General features: G+C 44.8%; 1 protein-coding gene across 1 annotated transcript in view; it reads left to right on the forward strand.

The window, feature by feature from the left end:
• Window positions 1-21788, forward strand: part of MAEA (macrophage erythroblast attacher, E3 ubiquitin ligase) — a 61826-nt gene that overhangs the window by 16832 nt on the left and 23206 nt on the right. Inside the window, exon 3 of the mRNA XM_066573008.1 lies at window positions 4310-4513. Coding sequence (XP_066429105.1) covers window positions 4310-4513 — 204 coding nt within the window. The remainder of the gene's footprint in view (window positions 1-4309; window positions 4514-21788) is intronic.

Raw genomic sequence — 21788 nt, forward strand, 5'->3', positions numbered from 1 at the left:
CGGTGATTTACATGTATTCTGGTTCTAGCATGTTTGCTTTTCAATCCAGCAGCTCGGAGACATTGATGAATTGGACTATGAGAGAGCGGCCTCTTCCCTCCGCACTTGGCGGTGGCGGCGGCTGACTCCTTCTTCATCTTTATAACTCACAGCGTTTTATTGAATTGTTTCGGATGGTATTTTCTTCCACCCTGTAAATTACCGATGGTTCTTGTTAGATGTAAAATCTTGATGACCCCGGTGTTTTCTTGTAACGATTTGCTGATGACTTTACAAGGATATTGGAAATGGGAAGCGGGCCCAGACTTGTCTGAAATGGGTTACTGCTTGCCTAATGTCGCACATTAAGTGACTACTTCGTGGAATGGCGCTGTGTATTACTTATGCATATTAAAGGGCTTGTCTGCTTACCAGACAACATGACCCCTTTAGTGCCCACAGTGCTCAATAAGACAAGGGGCGGTACTTGGCTGTTCCCTGCTGCTGTGCGGTGGTCCCCTTTGACAACTGGGTGTTAACCGTTGGGGGCGTGCTTCTGCACATTCTGCCATTGCCACGCCCCTTTGACCAAGAGGGAATGTTTACACCCAGTTGTCAATTTTATTCTTAAATTTCAAAAAAGGATAACGGAGGAACAGTAGAATGTAGGGTTATGAGGAAAGATGCTCCAGAATTGTTATTTCACGGGGATACAATTATTTACTGAAACGGACCAGACAAGAAAGACGGCAGATCCCTTTAACCGTTTCCAATCCACTGTCTGATGTCTGAAGACATTATGATTTAAGGCTGTACAGCTCTGATGTTGGAAGACATCCGTCGGGGTTCTCTTACTGTATATTGCCAGCCTCTCTGCTGTCAGAGCCTATCCAACATGTCACCTCATGCAGTACTGGCTTTAGCCAGCATATAGCGCCATTGTATAACGGCAGAAAAAGAGTAAGTCCCCTAGGAAAACCAGGATACAAATTGGATTGGAAAGGGTTAAGGGAATCTACTGTCTCTATCCATCTGAAATATTCCTGTTGACTCCTTGGTCAATAAGCTAACACTTCCTGTCACTTTTCAGCTTGCGCTGTGGACACTCCTCATTATCATTACTGGCGGGATTTTATATAGCTACTGTAAAGTTGGAGGCGGACAACATGGGAACAATGGGTAACATGGAATGGTTCACCTCCTGCCCCTTCTTGTTCTGCAACCAATGCACGGGGCACAAAGCATGCACACAACATTCTCATAGAAGTCAGTAAATTGTGGATTGAGGCTTCTGTAAGGTGGCTTTATACGGGCTATCGGATGAAAAATGGCTAAAACGAGCGTTGTGGAGTGTAAACACCGGGCCTGACCGGGTGCTGAGCGAGAAGTCGTCTGGTAGTCGCTAGTTGCTTTGTTTCAGCTGAAACAAGCGGCTGCTGAGCGACTTCTGCTCAGTCTGAACAGGCGGTTCTTCATTGTTGAACTGCCTGTTCATGGTGAATGGAGGCAGGCAGCCAGATGAGATCTCCAGCGCACGCTGCCTGCGTCCACCGAACAACGCGCTCATATGTGAAAGCACTGTCCGTGTGTAGCCATTCTAAGGGCTCACACAGACGTATGGGGGCTGCGTATTACACAGTAAGTCAAATACGCATGCAGCACGCATATTTGTTGCGTGTTTTAAACCTTCATAGTCTATAATGGGTGTATTATGCACCAAAATAGGACATGCTGCATGTTTTTGTTTTTTGTGTTTACACATAATGGGCACGTGCAAAACAAAAATGCTATGGCGGAGCCAGGAAAATATGTTGGTCCCCAAGACAAGAAGCCAAGCAACTGCAATACCTGTCACAGCTCACGAGCAAGAGTGATGCTGTTCCTGCGACAGTCATGTATTATGTCAGACAACCTCCCTTTATGGGGAAAATCAGCTATTTTAAATTAAAAAAAAAAAAAAATTTTATGTTTAAAAAAAAGAAATAGCGTTTATGTATATATGGGTAGTAAGCATAAAACGGGGAGCCCTGCAGCGTTTTGCAGCTGTGGAGCCGGCCGTGACTCAGCGTACTGCCACATATGGCGTTACACAATACACCTGTGGGGTTTTTTGGTTTTTTTGTTTGTTTGTTTTTTTTTTATATTTTCCAGATACAGACCAGAATTGTGGTTAAAATTGACAAAACCCAGTTTTATTGCGGTACTTGAAACAACGGCAGCATTAACATATGAACTTCATACGGTTGTTCAGCATCATCATACACATGTATATGGCCACATCCCTGGCCGCTAAATAAGCAGATTACTTTCCTCTCTATCAGGGCCCATGTGCCTCAAACTCTAAAGTCCATCATCTTTTTACCCAGCAGGGTGTCACCCCCGTTTCAGGATCGCGGCCTTCAGGCACAATTTGCCGTGTCTCTCATAGGCTCCTGGGGATCTTACTCAACCCCCGGGAGTCTAGCTCTCACAATGGCTCTCAGCCTTGCTCAGCACATACACTGGTCAGTGTGAGAACTGCGCAATTTCAAGATCTAGAATATAGGATTGTAAAATCCAAAAATAAAAACAAAAAAACCCATATATATATATATATATATATATATATATATATATATATATATATCTTTTTACAGCAGCCTCATGGGCCATAGACACAATGGACAAGAGGGGACATGGAGTATGCGGTGACTATGCAAAACTGATCTCTGAACAAAAAGGAAGGGTCAGCCTATTAGGCTTACTGGTCAAGGCGAGAACTGCAGGATTTCACGATTTGGAATATAGGATTGTATAATTCAAAGTGTGTGCGTGCGTGTGTGCGCAAAATATATGCACATGCACTTCGAATTTTACAATCCTGTATTCTAAATCCTGAAATCCTGCAGGTCTCACCTTGACCACTAAGCCTAATATTAGGCTGACCCTTCCTTTTTGTTCAGAGATCAGTTTTGCATAGTCGCCGCATACTCCATGTCCCCTCCCGCCCATTGTGTCTATGGCCCATGAAGCTGCTGTAAAGCATATCTCTAGATGCTGTTACTGCACCCCAGGCAGCATTGCCGCCCCCTATAGTCATGTACAGACAATAGAACAAAAAAGAAATCCACATTGAGAAGATAAAAGCAGATAAGCAAAAATGACAAGTCTCCCTATCTGACTTTAATTAGTGAGGACCTTCTAGGTGGTATAATCCCTGTAAAATGATCAAAGGTTCCTGCAAACATCTGGGAAGTCAGCTTGTGTCCGCGGGTCAACGGCTGGGTGTTGTGAGTTCAGCATTTAATGTGTTTGCTGTTTGTGCCCGGCTTCTCACAGCGGATCCGGAGGGGTGAGTATGTGGGTTTTGGGGGGGGGGGGGGGGGGGGGGCGTGGCGAACTCTGCTGCGATATTCCGCTGGCGGAGTATATCACGGCCGTGGGCATGGGCCCTTATAGATTATCATTGTGGTTAAAATTTTAGTTTTGGCTTGTGGAAAATAAATAAATAAAAGCTGCGTGAATGATAGAACAATAGGAAGCCCAACAAATAACCCCAGCCGTGCGGGAGGAAGTGATAGTCTGAAAGAAGGAAACCAAATCCATTTTAGAATCAAGTGATAAAGTTTCAAACTCTTGAGGTAGCCTATTGTGATTTTCAGTACATAAGGTGCATACATGTATTACCGGGGCTGCTGTGTGTTGGGGGTACCTGTTACTGTGAGCTCTTTATTACTACATCTTGCTGCAGGCTACATATGCCATTTACCAGCTCAGGCTGCATTATAAATCAAATATTTTTGGAATTACAGGGTGAAGCAAAAGTCTGGACACACCTGTATATACGGTCACATGCACACGGGCAGATTTTTGCTACGGAATCCAGAGAGCGGGCATCCGCCTCCGGGGTCCGCAGCAATAACCCTCCATTGCATGCTATGGAAAGATGTTTCTTCATGCACACGAGCGGAAACCAATTGTGGGTTCCGCTCACAGGTGAAAAATCAGTCAAATGAAGCCGTCTGGCCCATCCAAAATTGACAGGCTGCGGATTCCGCAGGAACAGCAGGAGTTTAAAAAAATTCTGTACTGAATCCGACCTGCCTGTGTGCATTGAATACTTTCACACATTGGAAGTACATTTTCTCATTGCTACACCAATTAAATGAGTGTGTGTCTAGACTTTTGCCTCACTCAGTGATTTAAAGGGGCTCCTCTAAATGTACAGAGGTGCAAAGGGATAGGGAAAGAGTGCTACTATACTTCCTATGATAGCCATGACTCGATTGCAAGCAGAGTTCGTTAGTCCTTAAAGGCACAGGAACCCATTTTTCATCTCCTCTCCTTCCAGGCCGTGGAGTCCATCCAGGCGGAGGATGAGAGCGCCAAGTTATGCAAGAGGCGGATTGAACATTTGAAAGAGCACAGCAGCGACCAGACAGCCGCAGTTAATATGTGGAAAAAGAAGCGCATGGACCGTATGATGGTGGAACATCTTCTGCGCTGTGGCTACTATAACACAGCGGTGAAGCTGGCCAGGCAAAGCGGTATAGAGGTAAGACACAATGCTCATGCAGCAAATGTAAACATGTACAGCGATCCTGAGATTCTGCCCTTGTGATTTTTGTTTTTGATCCTTTTCTGTACCAGTTTACATGTACGTAGAGCTGCACTCACTATTCTGCTGGTGGAGTCACTGTGTACATACATTACTTATCCTGTACTGATCCTGAGTTACATCCTGTATTATACTCCAGAGCTGAACTCACTATTCTGCTGGTGGAGTCACTGTGTACATACATTACTTATCCTGTACTGATCCTGAGTTACATCCTGTATTATACTCCAGAGCTGCACTCCCTATTCTGCTGGTGGAGTCATTGTGTACATACATTACTTATCCTATACTGCTCCTGAGTTACATCCTGTATTATACTCCAGAGCTGCACTCACTATTCTGCTGGTGGAGTCACCGTGTACATACATTACTTATCCTATACTGCTCCTGAGTTACATCCTGTATTATACTCCAGAGCTGCACTCACTATTCTGCTGGTGAAGTCACTGTGTACATACATTACTTATCCTGTACTGATGCTGGGTTACATCCTGTATTATACTTCAAAGCTGGTCAGCTGGAGCAGCGCTCCGAGTCAGAAGTGGGCCGCCCCAGGCTGTCCCCACCTGCAGCATCAGGACTGACTGCTCCTCTTCCTGCTTGTGTATACGGAAGGGCTGCCAGTCTTGATGACACGGAGGGAAGAGGACAGTACGGTCCGCCTCTTTGGTTTTTGAGTTTCGTTCCAGCTGAGCTTCGAGTCTAACTTGGACTTCCATTAGACTTCTACCTCCTCATTGCGATCGGACCAGAATAGTAATAGAAGGCAGCGCTCCCATTGATTTCACTATTACATTTCCGGCTCCGGCTCCAGTCTGGACGTCCGGTTTTGGCTGCACTGGCAGCAAGCCAGAGAATCGGCTGATCGTCGAGGATCCCGAGCGGCGGACCCCTGCTGATCAACAATTAATGACCTATCCTGAGACTAGGTCCTCAGTAGTAAGTGCCCAGAAAACCCCTTTAAATACGTCACTCTGAGTAATGCCCAATGAGCTTCCCCTTGTATCTACCCTTACTCCTATGTAGGCAGGACGCGATCAGCACGGGACTTCAACCTCTGGGCATTACCGTTCACTGACTGCAAGCAGATACTGAAAAATATCAGATGTGGCGCAAATCTTTGCATGTCACATTGCAAACTTATACAGCATCAGAAGTGGCTCTGGGCTGAATGGCTTTTCACAAATAAGAGCCAGGGAAGCCGAACCGCGTGGTAACGGGACGCTGTGTGCGCCAATCTGCTTCTTAAAGCACCCCAGATATCCAGCGTATGAATACATGTTTCTTTCATCCTCTGAGTACAAAGCTGCGGACGCCGGGCGCTTCCACATTCCCACCGCCAGTTCCTTTTACACGGAATTATCAGATTTTTTTTTTTTCTCCAAGAATATAATGAGCGGAGAGGTTGTACATCGACAGGTGGCGACAGGAAGATGGGCGCTAATCAAATATGACTATTGAGGTAATTTGCTAATGGTTTGAGCTCTCTAATGAGGTGATAAACAGCGGCGAGTCGGAGGAAGAGAAGCGGCCATAACAAATGATTCTGATAGAGCGGCCCATAAGGACGGCTCACCGGAGCAGCTTGTTAGACTGACGGATGGTCCTCTGTTCTGTAGCCGATTCCGGTGGTGACATCCGAGGTCAGGACGATATCGGTATTTTATGTCTACAGACACAGATCAGGCCCGAGCTTTATCACCTCTTTCACAAAGCGTAATCTCGTCATTTTCATCCAGGATCGTTATCTTCTTGCACTTATTAATTTCCACAGATTTATGCAACATCGGCATACACCGGACGGACACTTTAATAGAGACACCCCCCCCCCCCCCTCTAGTAGAGCGTTGGACCTTCTTTGGCCCTCTTTGGGTCATCATGGCATAGATCCCACTAGGTGTTAAAATTGTGCCGCAGGGCTATTGGCCCCTGCGGACAGGAAGCTTCTTGTAGTTGATGGCGTTTCTGACTAGCTGACAGGAAGGGGTCATTGAGTCATGGTGCTTGCGCCAAATTCTGACCTTCCCGTCAGCATGGGTCAACAGAAATCTGGATTCGTCTGACCAGGTGATGTTTTTGCACTGATCAGTGATACAATTTTTGCGCTATTTTTTTTTTTGCCTTTCTGTTACTCTTAATCCTTTGCAATCCTATTTTGGATTCAGGGTTTCCTAGGGGGCGTTCTCTTTCTGCCATTATACAATGGCATCATCTGCTGGCTAGAGCCAGTACTGCGGTATGGGACATGCTGGAGAGGCCCCCGACAACAGAGCGGCCAGTAATATACAGTAAGAATACCCTGCCGGACGTCATGCGACATCAAAGCTTTACAGCCTTCAATCAGAATGTCTTCAGACGTCAGACAGTGGATTGGAAAGGGTTAAAGGCTGTCCACACCGTCTACTGCACCGTCCGTTTCAACATACGGGGCTCAAAAGTGTGTCCCAGTCTAACAGGGATATCCAGACCCGGACTTGAAATGTCATACACCCATATGATGATCTGAGTTCGGGTGCAGAGACCCGCTGTCAGGACAATTCTGAACGCCGTTCGTTAAACGGATGGTTCAGAAGACAGTGTGGACGGCCTTGTAGACCGTAATGGCGCTGGAACGGGTTGTCTGCTGTGTTAGCTCATCCTTGCTAAGGAACGACAAGTTGTGCATTCAGACATGTAAGTTGGAGCCCCAGCATGATATTCGTCTGCAGTTTACTTGACTGTGCACCTCCTGTTCATCGAAGCAATTCTTGATGTCCTCCTCTGACCCCTTTCATCTACCAGTTGTCTGTCTAAGGATCCGCTTTTGCTGTATATTTTCCTCAATTTCACCATTCTCGGTATATTCTCTACACTGTCACATGAGACAACCCCATCGGGCTGGCGGTGTATGAAATCCTGGCCCCTCATTCGGCTAGCACCGTTTTTGTTGGAAGTCGCTCAGATCGCTGGATTTTCTCATTCTAAGTCGATTCACACTGAAACTGATCACAGAAAACTTATCACTTGATTTTTTTTTTTTGGCTGCCTTCTGGGGTCACGGCTATAATTCCATACAGGAAGTCGCCAATCGTGAAATGTCCAATGTCTTTAATACAGTGGCCGTTCCGTGTAACCTGCAGCTCTGGACCTAGTAAGAATCAGATCTGCACACGCCATCTGCTGCGTGTATCGCCACGTGTGACAATTGGCGCCTGACGAGGGGCTTGTTCGGCCCTGAAGCGCGTTGCATGATGGCGTTCTATGTGGAATTGGATTAAGAAGTGTTAATGGCAGCATATGTCACCAATACATTAATTTAATTTTCTTCACACTCCAAGATGTCTTCATCATATGTGTTGAAGTCACACCAGAATGAGCCTCTAATGTTTTTTTTATTCTTGTAGCATATGTCGCTGTGTATGCGGAGGTAGAGCGAATACTGTAGGAGTTAGAAGCCAGTCGGACCAGCCAAAAAGACTTTCATAGACCTTAAAGGGGAATTTTACATCTTGTATAGTGAAAGAAAAAAAGATCCAAAAAGTTAGGATGCATGCATCTTGGCCAAGTCTAGGCTCAAGCAATGTGGGGCCGGGTCTTCACTGTCCCCAGGCCACTCCACCACCTAGTAGTCGCAGTGCATCTGTATGTACATTCTCGTGCAGAATATGGGATAAGCAATCAAACAATTGCAATATAATGCAATATTTACCCTTCACAGCGAATGTTGACAATATCAGAATTATACTTTTTTTTTGGCCGTGCCATCTCCAAAAATTTCTTTGCTTTTTAACAAACAAAAAAAAAAAAATCAAAAAGTTGCACTATTTTGGAGTACTCACAAATAGAAACTACGGGCCGTCCTGCGAAGAATGAACTCTCATACAGCTATATCAAGGGAAAGATGAAAACGTTATGGTGGTCCGAAGATGGCGACAAAATTATTCTTAAACGTACCTCCAATGTTTTGTTTTTTTTTTAAAGGGGTTGTCCAGCGCCGAAACAGGTTTTTTGTTTTTTTTTCAATAGGCCCCTCGTTCGGCGCGAGACAAACACAAGGGATGGGTTAAAAAAAAACAAACCGTTTAGTACTTACCCGAATCCCCGCTCTGCGGCGACTTCTTTCTTACCTTAGCAAGATGGCTGCCGGGATCTTCACCCACGATGCACCGCGGGTCTTCTCCCATGGTGCACCGTGGGCTCTGTGCGGTCCATTGCCGATTCCAGCCTCCTGATTGGCTGGAATCGGCACACGTGACGGGGCGGAGCTACGAGGACCAGCTCTCCGGCACGAGCGGCCCCATTCACCAGGGAGAAGACCGGACTGCGCAAGCGCGTCTAATTGGGCGATTAGACGCTGAAATTAGACGGCTCCATGGAGACGGGGACGCCAGCAACGGAACAGGTAAGTGAATAACTTCTGTATGGCTCATATTTAATGCACAATGTACATTACAAAGTGCATTAATATGGCCATACAGAAGTGTATAAACCCACTTACTTTCGCGGGACAACCCCTTTAAGTTCAGAAAAAAAGACATTTTAATATCCTCTTAATTGTATTGATCCACCGAATAGTTTTTTTTTTTGTTTCCCCAAAGATTCCAAAATTGCCTTATCTTCCCATTTTACTCTACTGATGCAGTGAAACACATTTAAAACTTTCTTCGGTACATTAAATAGTACCACTGAAAAATACAGCATTGGGGCTCACAGTATCTATTAGTATGTGTTTTTTGGAGCGTGCAAGGAAATCTACACAAACATGGAGAGAACATACAAACTCCCTGCATTTGTTGTCCTTGGTTCAATTTATATCGAGCACTGCAAGGTAACAGTGCTAACCACTGAGCCACCATACTTGCTAGTAAATTTTGCCTTTTAAGTGACTTAGGCTGGCAGTCCATGGGTGACTTGTCATGGCACGATCCACGGCGATGAATCGCACGCAAAGCACGCTTTACATAGGGTAACTATGGAGAGCACAGCACAATGTGCACGAACGGAAAATCGCTCACGATTTTCCGCTTGTGTCTAAGAGAAAAGAAAAAAACTTGCCGCGATTCTCCACAATGAACCTATCGTTAGATAGGTTCATCGCGGAAGATTGCGATGACATTAGTGCTGCTCCCTGCGGCGGTGTATCGCAACGCCTGTGGACAGGCGGCCTTAAAGGGCTACTCTGGTGATTTTCCCCCCCCCCCCCCCCCCCCCCCCCATTCTGTTGCTATCCCTCCAGTGTATATATAAGCGAGCTGAATCTCCCAGCCTATTTTTCTTAGATGGTCATGTGATCCAATTGTCCGATCTGCTTAGGGTTATGGATTCATTTCCTAGTCCATCAGTTTCTCACTGTGTGTGATGCTGTTGTATGGACCTACCACTGAAACTCCAGAATCTCCTCACTGCTACGGGTGATGATCACACAGGGATAGTAGAGGAGATCACAGCTCATCCTCAAGACTGTATACTTATTAAACACTCTCCCCCCACACTTATCCACACGCACCAGCAGAAAAAATGGTAGAGCGGCCTGCTGTGCTGGTGCATCATGGGATTGTACTCTCAGGATGGTGCCTGACCACAAACGGTTCGACACCACCGGGAAGGTAATGCAGCTTACAAGACACAGCAACAAGCCGAAATGTCGCCTCAGCCACCAGCTGAAGTCTGTAAATCTCGTGCAGCAGATATTCGAAAGCTACAAGCAAACATGTCTCCTCAGCGAGCTGCTGAAGTTCATAAATAACATGCAGCTCATATTCAAAAGCAAAGTAGCAGAGCTGTGTCTGTGACGTGCATGTAGCAGAGCTGTGTGGTGCATTGCGCCACCATAAATGCTGGTACTATAATTTCCTGATAATTACTAGTCTTTATACCATGTTTTGTGCTGTTCTGATGGTCCATACAAGCCTCTACTCATATCACATCATGTGCTGCATATGCATCAGGAAAGCTCTTGATGTGTACATGAAATGTATCCATAGGCCACTGCTCACCTGGCAGAGGCTAAAAGAATGTTCTTTTTATAATGGTACTTGAGTACCAAAAGTAATTGAACACCTGGGAAAGAATCCAAAGTAGTATTACTGTATATATGCTAGTGCTTAGTGAGGTTCCTTTAGCCATAATGAGATCTGATACTCTCCGTGGCATACTTTCTACTAACGTCTGATACACTTCAGATGGTATTTCCCTCCATTGATCCTGCAAACATTTGACGAGTTCTTTCAGAGAAGATGAACGCTGTTCATATTTCCTAACCTGATGTTTTCATTTGTCCTAAAGATGTTCAGTAGGGATCAGGTCGGGACTCTGCAGCCGGTCCAATCATGGAACATCCATATCCTCAAGCAATGTAAATCAGCATTGGATTTGTGACAAGGTGCGCTATCTTGCTGGAAGTATGGCCGACCATTCCCAGTGTATTACCACATTATCAGCAGCACATGATTGTCTAGTATGTCAGGGTACACCTCTGTGTTCATGGTTATTATCACTGTAACCAACCGACCGAGATGATGCCATGGAAAACATCCCTGGATCATAACAAAATATACGCCGTACTTAAAGGGGTTCTGACATAAAAAAAAAATAATTACTCACCTTGCCTGCCCAGGACCGATCACCAGGCATGTCCCCTCCATTTGGCATCTTTTTCCGTGGCTTGTAGAAGCTGAGCAGGAGTGGTCAAAATGACCGCTTCCTGTTCCGTCCGTCAGCCACTTCCGAGGTGACCGGATGGGCTGCCCTGGCTGAACTACGAGATTCTGCACGTGCGCAGTGGAGACGTGGCCCGTCTTGACTCCTATCAGAGGGCACCTCTCCACTGCGCATGCGCGCAATCCCGGAGCGCGGCGGCTCGTCGGAGGAAGAAGAGGAAGAACAGAGCCTGCTGGGAGATGACCCCCCTGATGCCAACAACAAATGAAGACAAGGTAAGTATTATGTTTTCATGCTTTAACAGCCAAAAATTGTGGGTTCCCTGTGCCCATTAGGCAGACCAGGGAACAATGGCTGTTTAAGCATAAAAACATTATTCGTGTCAGAACCCCTTTAACTGTTGGCACAACACATTTCAGCAGAAGGTGTTTCCCAGGCACCCTGCGCACCCAGGTACAGCCGCCTGATTTGTAGAGGGAGTAGCATGAATCATCCCTTAGTAGAACAATCTTCCATTGCTCAACTGTCCAATGATGACCCTCCTTGCACCACTGTAGACTAATTGAAGCATCTTGAGAGAACTTGCGAGACATTTACAGGATGAATGGAGAGAAGTACTAGCTGAAGTGTGTCCGACATTAGTAGAAAGTATGCCATGGAGAGCATTCGATATCATTCGGGCCAAAGGAGCCCCACTAAGTACTTCTTGCTCAGGGGTCCAATTACCTCTGATAGGATAGTGTATGTTAGACCATTATGTTCAGCTCAAATGTTGGGAGATTTTCCTCACGCATGTTAAATGTACAAGACGAAATGGAAAGTGAAATGGGATCTAAAGGCATTTCAGTAGAGCCCGGTGGCTGTTTAATGTGTATGGGGGTGGTTCAACTTTCCCTGACAGATGATGTCTGGTTTGGGGACATTGAATTTCAACAGCCAATCCTTTTTCTTCCCTGGGGATAAGCTGCGGCCAGAGCCGTCTGGCTGTGGCTTACCTCCCTAAACACATGAATGCTCATCCGAGCATTTAGGTCCTGGTGGGATTCATGGAAACCAGTTGACAAAAGTTGATGCATAGACACCTTCTATAGCTTTGCCTCCCTTTGGTCGTGATCTGCCAAATATCGATGGTAGACACTAAAACGTTCTTGGATGTTTGTCAACCCAATTGGATGCGTTTTCTTTTCTATTCCTTTTACCTTCCTCTTGGCTTAGCTCTATCTTCTCCTTCCACGTCATTGGAAGACCTAATGATTCCAATTGTTGGCTGAAGAACCTTCCAGCTGTTGGGTCCTGCATGTCTACTGGACATCCTGTAGGGTTGACCCCATGTATAAAAGTTCTTCCGTTCTTTTTGCAACTGGATGATCTAAGATTTCCCAATTAATTTGGTGATCATCGAAGTCGGGAATCTAAAAACTGGTCCTAAAGCTCAGCAGAAACTTGAAGGAGAAAAAAAGTCTCCTGCAGTTATTACTTCTCCACTTTGATCACTGCAAAAAAAAAAAAAAAATCCCCAAGAACATTTTTTTTTCTTTTAATGGGAAATATGAAAAGCATATGCAAATGCAGTCCTCCCATTATTCCGCATTGCTCGACTGAAATGAACAAAGTGCTAACCAACTAATTGATACCCTTGTCTGTGTGCTTTGTGTCTCTGTGTAAATGGTTTTATCTCTGCGAAAATCTGTCATTTAATCCCTTTCATGCAGCCCCTCATTACAGATCCCGCCACATGATGAAGAATTCCTGCCTGTGTATTATTTAGTTTTGCTAGAAGCATTTTATTCTGGATGTAAAAGAGAACATTTCTCCGAGGCCCCGGAGGGCAGCTCAAACACGGTTAGATAACGCCGCAATTAGCACAAATCAAAGTAAATATTGCCTGGAAAATCAAATACTATTAAAAGACAACTAATTCTTTCCCCAACGCCGGTCCTTTACCCTTTTGCTCTCAAATTCTTGAAGGCTACATTTAAAGAGGTTGGCTCCTTCAAGCTGCTCACCGTTAAGGAGTTGGTTCACTTGGGTTGGCCCATAAATATATATACATATTGCACGTATCATGAAGAATACCAGTACTTGCCACTTAATGTGTTAAAAATGAATCTAGTGTCAAGTGATGACATTTTCTTAGTATGGCGCCACCTGGTGTTCAGAGTACATATCTGTGAGCACGTCCACCTACTGAACTATGCTCAGTCACTCTTCCCCATTGAGCAAGGAAATCCTATTTATTTTCATTGCTCCAGACTCCTTGGTACAGTCCTCTATCTGTAAGGGAGGACTATATTTATGACTTCCAGAGGACTTGAGTTAGAAAATTTTAATGGGGGACTACATGGCTTCCAGAGGAATAAGGAGACTTTCTAGGGAATTATATATATGGCTGCCAGAGAGGGAAGGAGACTGCTTTGGAAATGTACTGCAGGACTAGATTTGTGACTTCCAGAGGAATTGGTTTAGAAACCTTTAGTGGGGGACTAGATGGCTACCAGAGGAGTAAGGAGACTTTCTAGGGAACTATATTTATGACTGCCAGAGGGGGAAGGAGACTGACTCAGAATTTTACTGGATGACCATATTTATGTCTACCAGACGAGGTAAAGAAAGGACTGACCTGGGAACTTACTAGGGGCTATATTTGCACCAGCCAGAGGGTGATGTAGACTGGCTGGAGGAGTGCAAGACACTTGGCATGTATGGAAAGGATATTGGGAGATGTAGGCAGTAAACAGAAGTAGGCCTGCCTATAATCTACCTACAATAGCACAATGGTATATTTTCCAGTGGAAATGGTACAACGTTGTTTAAAATAGCAGTTAGTATCATTTTGGGATCTTTTATATGGACTTGATTTGTGGAATGACCTTTTTTAGCTACATATATTTGGCACTAAAGCATGGTACTTTCTTCTTGAAGAGAGCCAATTTGCATACTTTTTCCCATGGACCATTGCTCCTTTGAGACTCGCTACAACAACTGCATCTTCTCAGCTGTTTTTCCAATTACGAACTTTTTCAATGTTATCCGCTACAGTGGTGTTTTTGAAAGGTCTAGATCTGATCATACTGAAGGGTTAACAAACTTTACATGTTCTAACTATGGTTCACCATGCTCGTTATCATGCTTCTAATTGGTATTCCTTAAGAACATCAATTTACATAAACTCTTTGACACATGTATATGAAATGAGCCCCTATATTGGATGCTATTAGGGGCGTGATGAAGTAAATGGAGCAGCGGTTTATTTCGCACTGATCAGTCAGAACCTTCTAAATTAGGTATAATCCACATCCAACCCTATGGCCGCCATCAAGGAAGTGCACCAATAATTTGCATAAATTTTCGTTCTGAAATGGAAACTTTTTATTAGGGGATTTCAAACAGATACACATGATAAGGCAACGGGGAGGTGACCGAGATGAAAGCTCGCTCGCTTATATGGAAATGTCCCTTACAAGAAGCCATGTCTATAGTGATTAGAGGGCGTCTCGTTACTGGCAAATTTGGAAACTGATTAAAGGATTTTATCTAAAGTTAAAAAATCTACATTTTTATGGATTTTTTTTTTTCCTCGTTTGCGAAGGGAAAACAAACTTTTCTGTTCCGGCATTCAATGGGAATCAGAGATCAGAGACCGTTATGGCATGTGCTGGCCATGTATTTCTGTCTCTAGTGAGAAGACTTCTGAAGGTGCAGATGGGCCGGTAAGGCATTTGCTGTGCATTTTACCATGGATCCACATGGGGATTTAGCCCTCTCAATGGGCAGAATCTGTGTGTGAAATTTCCAACATGATTCTGCACAGATCCATGTCTGAAATTCGGCATGTGCATTTTGTCCATTGACGGGGTTTAATCCATGTGCGTGGATCCGTGGCAGAATAGGCAGCAGAAAGTCTGATGCGGTTTTAAATAAGTCGATCATCCTTCAGACTCTTGCTGGATGACGGGAATCTGAATGATGACCGCTCAGTATGTGTGCATACTGAGCGAATGAGTGAATGATGATTCATTTGGCTATCTTTTGTCCAGTTTATACGCAATTGACAATTTAAACAGGCAGTTGTTGATTTTAGGAATGACTTCCTGTTTACTGTTTATAGAGGCTGGTGCCAGAACGATCTCCGGCCCGCTCCTCCTCCATTCACTAGCAATGATTGCTCCTGTGTAAAAGTACAGAAGCGATTTATCCCGGGGATGACTGTCAGATGCACCTACAGTAGTCCTGAGTAGAAGGGCCCTTGCCCTAATAGGTGAGGGTCAGAGACGTGGGACCCACACCTATAAAGAGGTACAGTCTAGTGACTCCTGCTTACCGATTGAGAGGTTGTTCTGCCCATTGACTGCAGTGGAGAATAGCAGTGTGATGGGATTACCTCTTTAATATGTGCTGGGATTACCCCTTTAATATGTGCTGGGATTACCCCTTTAATATGTACTGGGATTACCCCTTTAATATGTGACGGGATTACCCCTTTAACATCCTAAATACACAGTACTTGGTCCTGGGCTTTAATAAAAAGAAATCTTGTTATTTGTATAGCGCCAACGTATTCCGCAGCACTTTCAGGTAATTTATGTCAGTAAAGAGCCGCCGACTCCGCTCCACGCATGCGCCAGCTGGGCAGCAGCCGGCACATCACAGAGCTTCGGAGACGCCGGGAGCGGGTCCGCATCTCGCTGCGAGAATTCTCTCAGTGGGAACCAACCCGGGCGTCTGCCGGCGGCCCTAATGGATATTATTGTGCTTGTAACAGTCCAAACAAATTGCATTTCTCCTCTATAAAAAAGTGTTTTTACCTTTTTTTTTTTTAGGGCCACTTTCACATAAGCGCCGCCATATTGTCGCAGGAAAATCACAGCAATATCGCATTTGTGTTCTGCATTTTCTCGCGGTGAATATCGCGATTTTGTGTCGCTGCAAAATCACATATGATGCTACAAAGTCGCGTGACTTTGTTGCACTCTTTTTCCGAGATTTTCAGGGAGGAGGGGCTTAAAATATAAGCCCTACCCCAAAATAAGTGCTATCTGCATTAAAAAAAATAATACCTCGCCCATCAGGCGCTGTCAGCTCCTATGCGCAGCTCCAGGACCCTTTTCTGTAGTCTTCAGGCATCCCTTCCTGGATTGGAGGTTTAAAATCCCCGCCTCCAGGAAGCGCTGGCTGTGATTGGTAGAGCCATGGCTCTCGAGAACCAATCGGAGCAAGCGCTCGATGAACTAATCACAGGCTTCCATGTGCGCCGGAGCTGACAGCGCCTGATAGGTGATGTAGTAATTTTTAATGCAGCTAGTGTTTATTTTAGGGCTTTTATAGTAGGATTTTCATGCGATGCAACACAGAGGAGTCCATGGGCAAACATAGGCTACAAAAACCACGAATCCCGGCTGTATAGAGCATGTTGGAAAGCATACCTGCAACTTGTAGCACGGTCGCATCGCGAAAGAAACGCGCAATTTTGTTGCCTGTGTGAAAGCGGCTTAAAAGTAGTAAAAAAAAAATTAAATAAAAATCTTAAACTATATAACTGTGGTATCACTGTAAAGTTTTGCTAAACATTAAAGTAGTGCCACTAAAAAAATAAAACTTGTGCCATAAAAAAAAACAAACTATGGTAATGAAAAAAATAGAAAAATGCTGGCTCTTTCAAGACTACGATGAAAAAACGAAGAAGATGGCTTGGTCATTAGGGTGCAAAATAGGCCACTCATTAAGGGGTTAGAGAGATGGTACGGGGTGGGCGTGTCATAAGGATGTCATTGGTGGCAGTCTGCACCCAGACTCTGCTGGCGCTCAATCTAGAATGGGGAATACAGACTCCTTCACACGGGTGGATGCAGTTGTGGTCCTTGAAAAAGGCATTTTTTAATTCGTGTGGCACCCCTATTCACTGTGTTTTTCACAAAAAAAACCTATGTGAATACGTTTGTATTATCAATTTTCACTGTGTTTTTTTTGGATTGTTTTTTTCTTCTCTCCATCCAGACTTTCACAGGCAGTTTTTTACACAAGATACAAACTAAAATAGGACCTGCTACAAATTATTATTGTATTTAAAAAAAACAAAAAACCGCATATCTGAACACATAAATCTTATCCAGTGGGCCCATACTAGGTCAACAATAAATATGGACAGAAAATACTCCCGTGAGAATTCGACCCTTGGCCTCCTTTTTTCTTTTTTTTTTTTTTTATAATTGTTAGGGTCCTGGTAGCGAGACCCCTGACACCTTATCACTCATTGACAGAATACCCCTTTACATGCAGCAATATAATAGCAATATTGGGAATAACTGATGTGGAAACTGCAGAGCATCACATGCAGAAGGTGTGTGAGGGCCGACGATACGCTACAGTAGAGCAGCTCACCATAAAAATGAATCGGGGGGCTACCAAATGTCTGTCTAAAACCGTTCCATGAACGCTACTGCCTATGGGATTCCGCAGCAGATGGATGGTTACTACATCTATGCTCACCATGATGCATCGGAAGAAAAAGGCTTTAATTTGCACGGAAGTATCCAAATTAGACCACCACTGATTGGCAAAGGGTTGTCTTCTCCAGTAAGTCACATTTACTGCTCCTTCAAAGTAGAAATTGATATTTGTGTGTCAGGTGAGAAATATCAAAGAACAAACACCCTACATCCATTGTTGGAAGAACACGAGCTGATGGCGGCAGTGTTAAGGCCTGTGGGATTTTTTCGTGACCTTCTCTGGACCCACTCTCCATGTGGAAGGCAATCTGAACAGATTTGGCTATGAATCCATCCTTGCAGACCACGTATACCTACATACTCTTTGTCAATATTAGTGTAGTATGTCTCCACTGGAAGTATGGGTTGGCTGGGCTCGTCTACAGGTAATGCCTGAAGCTGGCAAAAGCTCCTGATTGGCGGAGAGATACTACCCTAGTATTGCTCAGTACTAGTAGGCAGCTCCCAGCTTCCGCATTAAGCTCCCGAACACTCCTCCCGACCAGTGCCGAACTGGAAGGATTGACACTCCGGCATAACTGCAGCCAGGAAGCTCCCAGAAACTCCTCACGACCGGAGGTCCGGCACTCTAGCATCGGTTGGGATGCGGAGGGCTAGACACTCAGCTGCCAGCATTACTGCAGCAAGGAAGCATCCGGACACTCCTCCCGACCGGTGTAGTGCCACTCATGTAAAATCATGCTTCATTTTCAATTTCAGAGGGATAAAGTAGAGTTGAATCTTGATGGATTAATGTATATTTAGCCTCCATGCCTCTGCAGAGAGAATCTACAGGGCATTACAGACAAGGGAGAGATTTCATGTAGAGCTTGTTTAAATGTGTGTTTCTTTTTTACAGTTGGCCATGCTAAATCTTCACAAGCTTGTACAGAACAGTGGTATTGGTGTGGTATGTCTCCGCCAATCAGGAGCTTTTGCCAGCTTTGGGTGGGACCTGGGCGTTACCTGTAGGTGAGCCCGGCTAACCTATACTTCCTGTGGAGACATACTACACTAATACCCTCTTTGTCTTCCCTGGGGCAGATGGAATTTTCCAGCAAGACAATGCAAAATGTCACATGACTAGAAAGTTAATTTCTTTAATCCTGTGCAAGAGCATGACCAAGACCTCCCAAATACTTCCCTGGCCTCTTAATTCCCCAGACTTCAACCCAATAGAGCATCTGTTGGACCACCTCGATCATCATGTTCACTCTATGGATCTTCCCCCACGCGCCCTCCAACAACTGTGAGAAGCACTGCAGTCGGCACGGCTCCAGATACCGGAGACAACCTACCAGAATCTAATTGAGTCCCTCCCAGCCTGTCTACTGTTTGTGCGGCCCACGGCGGTTACTCTGAATACTAGCTGGTGGTCATAATAATGTGACTCGACTCTGTATATTCATGTTTAGTGTCACAATGTCCAATTCATCAGAGATAAAAATCCTGATCGGGTGATAATGTCATATTTACTAGTCATGTGGAACATTACACCACGATGGCCATTTACGGTGTTCACTACCTTCTCTCTAGTGCTACATCCTCGTGGCTCCTGTGTGCGGCCCGGGGCTCTTCCAGATAACTGTCATATATTAAATGTTTCAATTGTAAGGTTTTCGGTCTTGCGCCTTCGGAAACGCATCCACTTTAAATGTGCCTGAACAAGCTCATTTTTATGTTAATACAAACATTCTCAGGACTGGATTATTGTGTTTGCAGTACATCGAGTCGCACCGCTCCCCACAGAGGAGCCTGCTTTTTTTTTCTTCGCCTCTTCCCTGGAAGAATGAACCGTCACAGCATGACATATTTATGCAGTTCCAAATAATCTCTGTGGATGCCAATTCAAAATAAATCAGGTTCATCGCTTCCTTCAAGACACCGTGCTTCTCTTCAAGAAATGTGCTCCCTCTTAGCTGGCAGCTTTTAATGCATTTGAAAGCGTCTTCATCTATACCTCTGGCTCTCTCCGAGGGGTTTATAGTGGAGGCAGCCATATTGTTTACTTAACCGACATGTAGACCAAAGGCCAAATCTACACTTTTATAGACCGTTGCATTAGGGAGTTCAGCATAAAGTGATACTGTCATACTTCTCGAATAATGGGAGGAGGAATCTGACAACTGGTGGAAATTGAAAGTTTCACACCCGGAAGGAATTGGTGGAATTTCATTAAACATGGTAGATATGTAGGGTCATACACAGAGTACATGATAGCAAGTTGGAATGAATTGGGCAGAGTTTATTACTATTCGGTAGAGGTTTCGGTAAGAAGTGCCGACCATGGGCAACAATACTCTCTTGGATCCTTGTAGGCATTGAATCAATGTGTCGGATATCTTGTTGGGATCTCTTCGTGCCTGCATGACTCGTGCTGTCAGTCGTTGTACAGTTTGTGATGGGTGGCCATGCGTCTACCTATGGCACCCCAGACATGCCCAATTGGGGATACATTTGGGGACAGCTCAGGCCCAACTCTGTTTGTGACACCTTCCAAGGTGTGTCTTGTGATGGCTGCAGTATGTGGCCAGGCATTATACCCTTCCTGACCTCCATCCAAAATGGTATGATAAAAAGGTGTGCCAGTCTGTCCACATACGGGCAGGCAGTTCTTTTGCCTTCAACAACCACCAACTCACTCCTGCTCTCATAACAGATTGCCCCCCACCTCAACCGATGACTTGTATGGCACTCTGAAATCACAGTAGTGTGGGACATTTTTCCGAAACGCCCACAGATACGTTGATGATTGTTACTTTGCCCCAGCTAGAATTGGCACTAAACACAACTGTTCTGCATTCATGTCACCAGTTGCGTATAGCAGTACACAAGGTTAGTCCAAGAAAGCAACCCAGCCTCAGGCAATTGGTTTATAATTGTTCATGGGGTGACTCTGACTCCAACCACTGTTGGGTCCTCCTTTGTGGACCCGTACCTGATCTGTAAGTACTGGAGCCTTCCTGTATCCACAGAGTAACTACTCTCTTTACTGACATCGGACTATGGCCAGTCCTTCAGAAGATTTCACGACGTTATGCTCTTATTTCAAATATGCCAATTATCCAACCTCTCTCAAAGTCAGATGTTTGGGTGTACGGAACTCAAACTCTACAATGTGGCGTAGTTGGTCACCGATAATCTGTGGCCAATAAAGGACATTCTTACAGAACGCACTTTACCACTTTTATAAACTAAAACAATGTATCATTTTGCATAACAAAGGGGCCAAAAATGGGAATACTAATGCACCTACGTCATCTAATTTTTAATTATTCAGTACCCTTCATATGGAGTGACTCTGATCCAAGTTTCATATATTTTCTGGAACTATGTCTGGGTGCAACACTTTTCAACTTCTACTAGTGTACAACCGGTCGGCTGGCGGAAATCCAGTTCTGGGCTGTAAGCAGAGTGCAGATCTCTGTCCATGGCTACCTGTATTCTGCCTGTTTTGGGCAATACAGGCATTGTCTCTTTATGGGTCTAAGACCAGTTTCAGACTGATGTGTGTCCTTGGGTCTCGGGGTCATGATTTTGTGCTGAAAAATCCCTATAAAGTGTTGGCCACTAGGGGTCCCTCTTCAATCTTCTAATTTGCTGTCCACTGCCTGTTGTCAAGTAAAATCTGTCTCTAGTAACAGAAATAACAAGACAGGACACAGGAAGTGAAGGACGATGACTCATACTGACCATGGAAGTCTATTGAAAGCGGAGGGGAGGAGAAAAGCGAGAACCTCACACAGATGCTGCTGGAGCTAACTGATAATCTAGGGAAGAAGTTGTATAATGGCCAGATATACTGCTGCTTTTCATGTATACCCACATGGCAGCTTAGTCTGAAAATGTCATATGAAAGGCGGGTATACTTTTAAGGGAACCTGTCAACAGGTTAATGCTGCCCAGATCATGGGCAACATGAACCCAGGACAGATACGCACTATCTATGTGTATGGGCATTGTGAAGTTTGCCTGATTGACTCGGGAATGGAACTCTCAAGTCAAGGAGACGTGCTGTGCCAGGCTATCTCTGCCCAGAGCATGTTGACCAACCGCTTCTCTCCCTACTTGTGTATAGGTAGAGGACG

The sequence above is a fragment of the Eleutherodactylus coqui genome, chromosome 7 (genome assembly GCF_035609145.1).
Source record: "Eleutherodactylus coqui strain aEleCoq1 chromosome 7, aEleCoq1.hap1, whole genome shotgun sequence".
Classification (NCBI taxonomy): domain Eukaryota; kingdom Metazoa; phylum Chordata; class Amphibia; order Anura; family Eleutherodactylidae; genus Eleutherodactylus; species Eleutherodactylus coqui.